Source organism: Bombus impatiens, unplaced genomic scaffold (assembly GCF_000188095.3).
Source record: "Bombus impatiens unplaced genomic scaffold, BIMP_2.2 scf_0120, whole genome shotgun sequence".
NCBI lineage: Eukaryota > Metazoa > Arthropoda > Insecta > Hymenoptera > Apidae > Bombus > Bombus impatiens.
In genome coordinates, this window is record NT_176539.1 from 1 (window position 1) to 9,960 (window position 9,960).

Here is a 9,960-nt window from a genome sequence, read left to right on the forward strand (position 1 = left end):
GCTGTATTAATAGCTTCCGCCCAAAAATGAATAGGTAATTTCGACTGGATCAACATACATCATGCCATCTCCACGAGTGTTCTGTTCATTCGCTCAGCCACTCCATTTTGCTGAGGTGTATGGGGAGTTGTAAATTCCCTGCGAATACCACAATTTTCCAATTCATTTGTGAACTCCTTTCCTAGATATTCTAAACCGTTGTCAGTCCTGAGGGTTTTTATCTTTTTTCCTGTTTGTCTTTCAATTAAAACCTTAAATTTTCAGAATGCGCTCTTAACCTCACTCTTTGTCTTGAGGATATACACGTATACTAACCTTGACGCGTCATCTATAAAGGTGGCAAAATACCTTGCTCCGCCTTCAGATGCTTGTTTTATGGGTCCACATACATCAGAATGTATCAGTTCCAATATTTCCAATTTTCTTAATTCGGACCTCTTTGGTATTGGGATTGCTGCCTGTTTGCCTTTTAAACATATTTCGCAAGCATTCATTTTACTTGATCTTATATCAGGTAGGCCGTTTACCATATTTTTATTTATCAATTTCCAAAGATCAGATTCGTTCAGGTGTCCGTATCGATAGTGCCAATCCATAAGTGTATTTTTGCTTTCACATACCATACCTTTGCGTCTATAATATACAAAATCCTTTTGCGACTTGCGGTAGTAACGATCTCATCCTTTTCTCCGAGTATTGTGGCCATTTTATTTGTGAACACGATTCTTTTTCCATTCGCTGTAACTTTTGACACCGAGATTAAATTTGCCTTTAGTTCTGGTACATACAATGTGTTTTCCAATCGGAATTTCTCTAGTTTGTCCCTTTTATAATTAAATAGTATTGCAGTACTCTTACCTTTGATCTCTGCCAATTTGTCATTTGCTAATCTTACCCTCTGATTCGTTATTGGCTCCATAGATTCAAAGCAGTTTATGTCACAGCACATGTGTGAGACGTCGCACCACTGTCAATGCACCATTCCTTTGGCAATTCCATGTTTGTATTCAATGAAATATCAGTAACAATGCTGTTACCCTGATTATCTTCATCCAGAATATTGGAGATCCGTAGGCATTGTTCAGTTTTGGGTACTTCAGGGACTTGTGCTAATCGAGCTTTATGGTCGTCATTTTTCTTTTTCAAACATTGATTTGCCTTATGTCCTCGTTTATGACAATAGAAACATTTAATGTGCTTTGCCTTATTAGCTTTAGTAAGTCCACTCTTATTCAAGGGAGTTTTATATTTGTCATACCTTTTGTATTTGCTTGAATCTTCCACTTGTAGAGCTTCCTGGTGATCACTTGCAGCATTCGAATTGCGACGAGAATTCGCTTCTTCTAATAATTTTGTCCTAAATGCATCCGGGGTAGGTAATTGATCCCGCGATTCGATTGCACATCTAAAGTTCTCATATGTATTCGGGATACTGTATAGTAATAGGATTGATTGCAGATCATCAGCGATTTCGATATCCATTTCCTTTAGTTTATCCACGTGGTTGAAAAAACTGTTTAAGTGATCGGACATAGTTTCATTACCGGACATTTTCGTGAATAATAATTGTTTCAGGAGCGTAGCCTTTCTTGCAGGTCCTTTGGATTCGTAGACCTCCTTTAATTTGTTCCATATTTCATGCGAAGTTTTACAATGCTTCACGAGGCATAGTTCACTCGAACTCATGGCGAGAATAATATCGGCTCGAGCTTTACCATCCTTTTTATCCCATAAAGTGGCTTCATCCGCTGCTTGGGGTTTACTTATTGTGCCATTCGCATATTCCCACAAGTCATCCTTAATGAGTACTGCCTTCATTTGCATTTTCCACGTGTCGTAATTTTCTCTATTGAGTTTTTCGATATTTGAACTCACGGCGCTTGACATTTTGTTATATTTTGTATTATTTTGATACCTATATTGTCACGTGAGCAATTGTTACGTATTCGATAAAACGGCCTTGTAGTATTCAACACTGAATCACCGACGACGTGCTCCTTTCTTTTTGTCCTTTCAGGTTATCTTCTGCGCTCCTTGATATTCTCACTATTTGTGATATTTTCAACAAAAATAATAACTAATTATTGAACCTGGGCCCATAACCTGTTTATTTGTTATTTTTATATTAGGAGGTAGGATCGCATTAGTTATTACTTCGTTATTCGGATAAAAAGACACCACGTTTCTCGGAGCAGAAAAACCTTTATTGTGCACACTCGGAAGGGACACGAATGAATGAATGACCGAGCGAAAGCGTCACAAGGAAGTCTTAAAAAAACTATCGATCAGGTCTATCGACCGCGTCTAGTAACACCCCCTAGTTACTTCTCTTGTAACTAGCCGTTGGCATATAGATGCCGAGCGAGAACTCACGTTGCCATTTTCAACAAATTTTAATTCAAATATGATTTTTTATAACCTTATAAATATAATTAGAGGCCATCATAAATCATACAGGGTGTATTCTCTAAGATTAATCACTATTTTTTAGACATTTTCGATAATCTGTCAAAAAAATGTTTTGAACTAAAATTCAATTTTCGATCCATTATACATTTGGATACTAAAAATTGTATATTATTACATATATATTTATTAAAGGTATTATAGTCTTCCAATAATATTTATATTGAAGATATAATATTATAGTTTAAATTCACTTAATAGTCAAAGAAGATATTTTTGTAAATACATTTATCATATTATATTTTCATTTGAATTTATTGTAGAGTAAATACACTTAGATATACTCATAACCCATAAAACAAATAAATTAACTGCTGCTATAATTAAATATAGGCATATTATTATTAAGTTACTTGATTTTATATAAATTTGATTTATTTGACAGAATATGAAAAATTAAAAGAATATATTTATATGAAATCATAAATAAATAGAAAATAAATTAATTTATTATCCTTATTTAATACATTACTTTATACAACACCATTTCTTAAAACATCTAATCTATTTAATTTGATAAATCCAGAATTATAAATCTATCAATCTGATAAGAATATTGTAGTTTTAATGACATATGATAAAAGTACATTGTGTATCATAACGAAAGTTAAGAATTCTATAAATCAGAAGTAATGATATCTATTTGCAGGAGAATCTTTCTCTACACTGTTGTTAGTTTATTGAAATACTAAGAAAACATCAGTAATTAAGGTTAAGTGATGTATTGTTTAAATATAAACATTAAATAAATTTTGATTTTATAATAGTTTCTAATATATACTAAACTTGGTACAAATTCTGTATTCTTAAAATTAATCGTTTTTTAAATTATCTGTTATTGTAGAAATACAACCTCACTTTCACTTTGTGACATTTAATCCATATGGTAACAACAGGTATTATTGCACGCGTAATAAATCGTATATATTTTAATAAACATAAATTAATAAGCAATGGAATCTTCTCAATTAAAAAATATTTTTAATATCAAATATGTGAAAAAATGCAGCGATGATATTCAATATGGAACAGCCGGCTTTAGAGCGAAGTATGTGATTATTTTATCTTATCAAGTTAATGAACTAACGTATTAATTTTTTATTTAATACCCTAGTTATATATAAATATATGTATATTATGTATATGTATATTCATTTTAATTAAATATTAATTTTATATAATTGTATCCAGAAATAATTGCTTGAAAAGATATTTTAACATTAATTTCTTTTCTTGTGATATTATCTATATTTGTATTAGAAAGCTTTTTCTAGCTGCAATTGTTTTGAAGTTATATATGCATATATGTTTTTAAAGCTATAAATATAGTTTTTACATAGTTCTTTAATTTATTATTAGGGCAAATGTTCTTGAACATGTTCTGTATAGAATGGGATTGCTAGCAGTATTGAGATCTAAAGTTAAAAATGGTAAGTTCATGCATAAAATTTATGAAACTATATTTTTGTAATTAAATTCTTTGTTTCGTATTATCCATATACTTTCCTTGTAAAATTGAATTAAAAATATCTGATTTTTCCATAGCTGCAATTGGTTTAATGATTACGGCAAGTCATAATATTGGGTCTGATAATGGTGTGAAACTTATAGATCCAGCTGGTGAAATGTTAGAAGCAGCTTGGGAACATATAGCTACCAACTTAGTTAATGTAGAAGATTCAAATTTAGTTTCTACAATAGAGCATATTATAAAAGAACAAAATGTTAACATGTCTACAAATGCAGTTGTAATAACTGGTAGAGACACTAGAGAAAGTAGTCCTACATTATTAAATGCTGCTCTTGCAGGAATTGAAGCCTTACGCGGATTTGTACAAGATTTTGGTATAGTTACAACCCCTCAGTTACATTACCTTGTTGTATGTACAAACACAAATGGTAGTTATGGCGATCCCACTTTATATGGTTATTATGTAAAGTTATCAGAAGCATTTAAATATATAAGACAAAATATGGTTAACAATGGACAGTATGTTGCAGAATTGTTATTAGATGCTGCTAACGGTGTTGGAGCTAATGCCATAAGAGAATTTCAAAATTACATAGGAACAGCAATTGCAATTAATGTATATAATGATGGAGATGGGAAATTAAACCACATGGTATATTTCCTAATTATAATATTTTGATTTAATTGAAGTTCGATATTGTAATATCTGTTTTGATCAATTCATTGTAGTGTGGAGCTGATTATGTGAAAGTACAACAAGTACCACCTATAAATTTTCCTCTCAAATCAAATGTTAGATGTGCATCCATAGATGGTGATGCAGATAGAATTATTTACTTCTACATGGATGAAGATAATAAATTTCATCTTTTGGATGGTGACCGAATAGCAACACTTATTGCTGAATATCTTAAAGAACTTTTACAAGAAAGTAATTTATCACTTCAACTTGGTTTAGTACAAACAGCATATGCTAATGGTAGTTCTACTGATTATATTTCAAATGTGCTAGTATGTATACTTATTTTTATTTGCTTTTAATGTTCTGAAATATTTTAGAAAGATACATAAATCATATATTGGATTTATATTTATATGTATTATTTCTATAATTATCATTTTAGCAAATTCCAGTTGCTTGTGTATCAACTGGTATTAAACATCTACATAATAAAGCACTAGAATTTGATATAGGAATATATTTTGAAGCAAATGGTCATGGAACTGTACTTTTTAAAGAAACTACTATTGAAACAATTAAGAAAGCTATCATAAATCCAGAGTAAGTTTTATTTAATCTATAGTAATGTTTGATATACCCTACTTTTTTTCTATTATTGCAATAACACGTAAATAGTGTAATTATTATATAACATGAATAAATATAAACTATCGTAAGTGAATATCTTTTGAATAGATTGAGATATTGAACTACTGTCTATTGGAATTTTTATGGCTTCACTTTTTATGGAATGGATATTGAACAATTATCTGTTGAAAGTTTTTAAAACTCTATTTCTTAAAAAGGCATTAAAAGTTTATAATAATTTTCATTTTCAAAACGCCTTTATCTGCCTATTAGTTTTTCTGTTGTTAAAAGATTAAGATTATCAAAATCTTTATTTTTTTCATTAAGAATACACATGTGTACACACGGATATACATATGTATATATATTACAGACAATCTACAAGTGAGAAAAGAGCTGCCTCGAAATTACTGAATATAATAAATGTAATTAATCAAACAGTTGGAGATGCTTTTAGTGATATGTTGCTAGTAGAGACAATTTTGCATGCGAAAGGCTGGGATATTATAGAATGGGAAAAAATGTACAAAGATTTACCAAATCAACAACTAAAAATAAAAATTAATGATAAAAATGTTATTACAACAACTAATGCAGGAAGACAATGTGTAACACCAGAAGGATTACAAAATGAAATTGATAAAGTAGTATCACAATATAAAAAAGGACGATCTTTTGTAAGGTAACATGTAATTTTTATTATAGCTATATATAAAAGTTGGTAAAATGTCTTATTAAACTGTTATTTTAAAACATCTTTCTATAAATATATATTATGAATAAACTTATAATATATCAATATTGACCCTTTAAAATTGGTAATTTAAAACATTTAAATAATAACATACTTGTTGGTTTATAATATAAATTATTTTTGTTAAAGTTAATATAGTTACAAATATTAATTTCATGAAATATTCTTTAGCTAACATGACTATTCTATTTATTTATTGTTTTATTTTTAGTACATAATAAATTGGGGATAATAAAAATGTACATAAATATTACGCGTCATACAAAACTATAGAATTTTATCTAATAAAAATCTTTTTACCTTTTACTATTTTATTTGCTGAAAGAAATAACTTGCTCCATTGTGTGGAGCATCTTATATAAATATATACAAAGCCAATTTAATTTATTTTGAAGAAACTATATGTTAAGACTTTTAATTCTTAGATATCATAAGAATACAAATATATGCATTTTATGTACATAACTAAATAAAGTTGTGCTAATGCATAAAATATTCAAATATTGGGTTGTCAAATAAGTCTTGTATGGTATAATCTTACATAGTAAGTTATGTTGTAAAGTATACAAATCTTATATAGTAGGATTAAGTCTTAATATAAGCTTCATTCTAACACCTTGCAATAAATATAATTAAACTAAATATGCACCATTCTGTTCAATAATCTCCTGCCATCTACTGGGCAGTGCCATTACTATGGCAAATTCATATAGGATTTCTGTTATCTCTGAGCAAAAACGTGACCTTGGAAAGGTTTAAGACTTATCCAATAATTCAATAATATTCACAGTATTAATTAGAAAAATTTTTATTTTTAGACCGTCAGGAACTGAAGACATAGTACGAGTATATGCAGAATGTGAAAATTTATGCGACCTTAATAAATTAATTACAGATGTGGCATTGTTAGTCTACGATCGTGCAGGTGGAATTGGACCTAAACCTCAACTTTCCTAGTAAATAGTTATAGTTTTTCATTATTTGCTATACATATACATATATATCAATTTCATTTATATTAGTGTACAAGTCTTAAGAATTATAATTTATATAAATTGTACGTTAGTTGAGGGTATTATATTTTATATGAATAATAAATTATATATATATACAATATTATATACATATCATATATATATTACGTAACAGACACTACGATTTTTCAGGCACTTACGACAGTCTGATGAAGAAATGTTTTGAATGAAAATTAATTAGCTTACAATCGACTACAAATTGCAATGTAAAAGATTTCCAAGAAGTTGATTTTTCGATAGAAAGTCAAGGTCACCTTGGCTTTTTTATGACATTTGTATTTTTGGCTTCATACCGTTATAAATGATGTTAAAATGAGTTCAATGATTTATTACGTTATGATCTTAAAAATAAAAATTATTTTATTTCGATAAAATCACACGTTTCCAAATGTGTAATTTGATAATTTGTGAGCTTCAACAAGAAAAATCATACACACATTACAAAAAGACCATAAACAGCGTACAAAAATAAAAATATTTTGTCTAGTATATTATTAAACGTTTGTAAAACTTTAGTTGGGCATCTATGAATCTATACCTTGATCACTTTGGTTACCTGATTTGTCCTTATTAGATTCTTTTTGTTTATAGTCGGTGATCTACAGTTTACGCTGTATTCAAAACCTTATATACCTAAAGCAACGAATCCGTGCAGCATGTCCACGCACAAGATATTCGTAATGACAAGATTGTAATAACAATCAATACAAATTTATTGCATTGTTCGGAACTGTGCTCTTAAAATTATGAGCTATAATTCGAGCATTTATTATAATTGAATGCACAAAGATACCATAATACTACATGAGCTATGTTTATTTCTGTAAGCTGTTTATGCTTTTTTTTGTAATATACTGATTAACATTTTTCTTATTGAAGCTCACCATTTTTAAATATATAATTTGATTAAAATAACGTAATTTTTATTTTAAAGTTATAATATAATAAGTTGTTGAATTCATTTTAACATCATTTATAACGGTTAGAAGTAAAAATACATAATTTCATTTAAAAAAAGACAAACTGATTATGACTTTCTATTGAAAAAACAATTTTTTGGAAATTTCTTGTATTGCAATTTCTAGCCGATTGAAAGTCGATTAACTTTTATTTAAACCATTTCTTCGTCAGACTATAGTAAGTGCCTGAAAAATCGTGGTGATTATTAGGTGGTACAGCCTGTATATGTATATACACACATATCATATATACAGAACAGAGTATTAGTAATATTGTACACCTTGATTTTATAACTTTGTAATACAATAAATGTTGTACCTAATATATTGTAATATATCCAGAAATTATATTTTTAATATAAATAAACATATATATTTACATATCTATGTAAAAAATCAGTTGTCATAATTTTATATCACAAAGAAATATTTATCCTTTGTCCTTTAACCTCTTAGGTACGATGCTCCACTATAGTGGCTTTCGCGGATTTCATATTATATTCATCTGTCTTGCTTCACACTTTTTTTATCCTCGCAATATTTTATAACAGTGTTAACAATATACATTCAGAATATGTAGTCTTTGTTTTTGATACGCCAGTGTCAGATGTCAATTGTTGCTTTCCGTTAAAATAAATATACCATTATTAGAAGTTTTAACATGTCGATCCGAATTCTTATAATTTTTTAGAATCTTGAACCTCAAAATACTGCTACAAAATAGAAGAAGAAGAGCAATTTGCTACAATTCAGAAACAGATTCAGATCACTATAATATACAAAATATGAAATCAAAAAATTGAAAGTTTTGGGCTTGAATATAATTTTTTATAAAATTGATTATGATATTTGTTAATATTTCGTCAAGCTACCTTAGATTTAACAAAAAATCATCGTTCTACATTAATTTAAAAAACTACTGCTGAGATAATATAGGTCCCAACAGCTTTAAGACGCAATTTCAATTTCAGACCTGTTTGCAGACGTCACCGCATTCGGTCATAATCCCCACTCCACAGTTGTACCTACGTCCTTATACCAGAATTTTATAATTTTTATTAAAGCACAATCGACATTTTTTTCTGTAAACTCAATATGTTTCTTTCTATAATATATTTTTCGCATCTTTATTTCTTTGAACAATGACGCTTATCTTATCACGAGTTTGAGACGCATACATCGCGTTTCTAATGACCTTCCATTACCTTACTTCATTTTCTACCTGCAACAATAAGTTTGATTAGACGTCTCCGTTAGATCCGATTAACACAAGTAATAAATTAATTTACTCAGAAACCTTTCCGAACAAATAGCGTTTCATGACAGTGGCTTCATATCTAATCAAATGATAAAAATTAATATATCAATCAGCAAGCAATAAATTATGTGAATCGTCGTTAGAAAAGCTTCATGAATCTGTTTAAATTTGCTTCTCACAAACAATCAATTACTCGATAACAATCGAGAAAGATTTTTTCATTAATCAAAATCCAGATCTTAATAGCTTTATATTTCACATTTTAAATTTTACCGAATTTATACCGAATATCTAAATATAAAATAATATGGTATAAAAATAACATGGAATTACGATAAATAATATAGTAAAATACAAACTATACATTATTCGAAAATAGTTTTTCAGATAGAACTTGTCCTATTTCGAGAGGGACATCTGCCGATGATTTTGTCTTTGTTTTTCTAAATGATACAATACATTTTTTAGATGCCATTCAATGCAGTTTTTAATTATTCTCTAAAGAAGAGTATACAGGTACTTGATTCGACTGATTATTAGTTTTGTAGCAGCACATGAGTAAACGGAAAATTTGAAACGAGAGTGACTTATATTATTGTACCTTGGAATATCAACGTTGTTTTGGTTTGAAAGATCTTTTTTTTTATATTTATGTGGTGGAAATCCGTACGGACGCCAGGCCGCTTCTGGGGTAAGCCCCCCCCCCCCC

General features: G+C 28.9%; 1 protein-coding gene and 1 long non-coding RNA gene across 4 annotated transcripts; one reads left to right on the forward strand and one right to left on the reverse strand.

Annotated features, from left to right (window-relative positions):
* The first annotated feature begins 2,988 nt into the window (after nucleotides 1-2,988).
* On the forward strand, nucleotides 2,989-7,408 carry LOC100743615 (phosphoacetylglucosamine mutase). 2 transcript variants are annotated; one of them, XM_012381054.3, is made up of 9 exons: nucleotides 2,989-3,177; nucleotides 3,311-3,514; nucleotides 3,826-3,896; nucleotides 4,012-4,589; nucleotides 4,667-4,948; nucleotides 5,062-5,219; nucleotides 5,620-5,928; nucleotides 6,819-6,956; nucleotides 7,167-7,408. In XM_012381054.3, coding segments are annotated over exons 2-9 (1,632 nt in total). In that variant the 5' UTR covers nucleotides 2,989-3,177; nucleotides 3,311-3,419; the 3' UTR covers nucleotides 7,168-7,408. The 2 variants fall into 2 exon arrangements, with proteins under 2 accessions (XP_012236477.1, XP_012236479.1); XM_012381056.3 differs by lacking the exon at nucleotides 7,167-7,408 and having other exon boundaries at nucleotides 2,989-3,137; nucleotides 6,819-7,092.
* Nucleotides 7,409-8,094: 686 nt separating this feature from the next.
* LOC117151224 lies at nucleotides 8,095-9,942 on the reverse strand. Of its 2 annotated transcripts, none has more exons than XR_004460986.1 (2): nucleotides 8,967-9,942; nucleotides 8,095-8,706 (listed from the first exon to the last, which is right to left on the reverse strand). It is a non-coding gene; the product is annotated as an uncharacterized LOC117151224 (long non-coding RNA). The 2 variants fall into 2 exon arrangements; XR_004460987.1 differs by lacking the exon at nucleotides 8,967-9,942 and adding an exon at nucleotides 8,866-8,894.
* Between the last annotated feature and the right edge of the window lie 18 nt (nucleotides 9,943-9,960).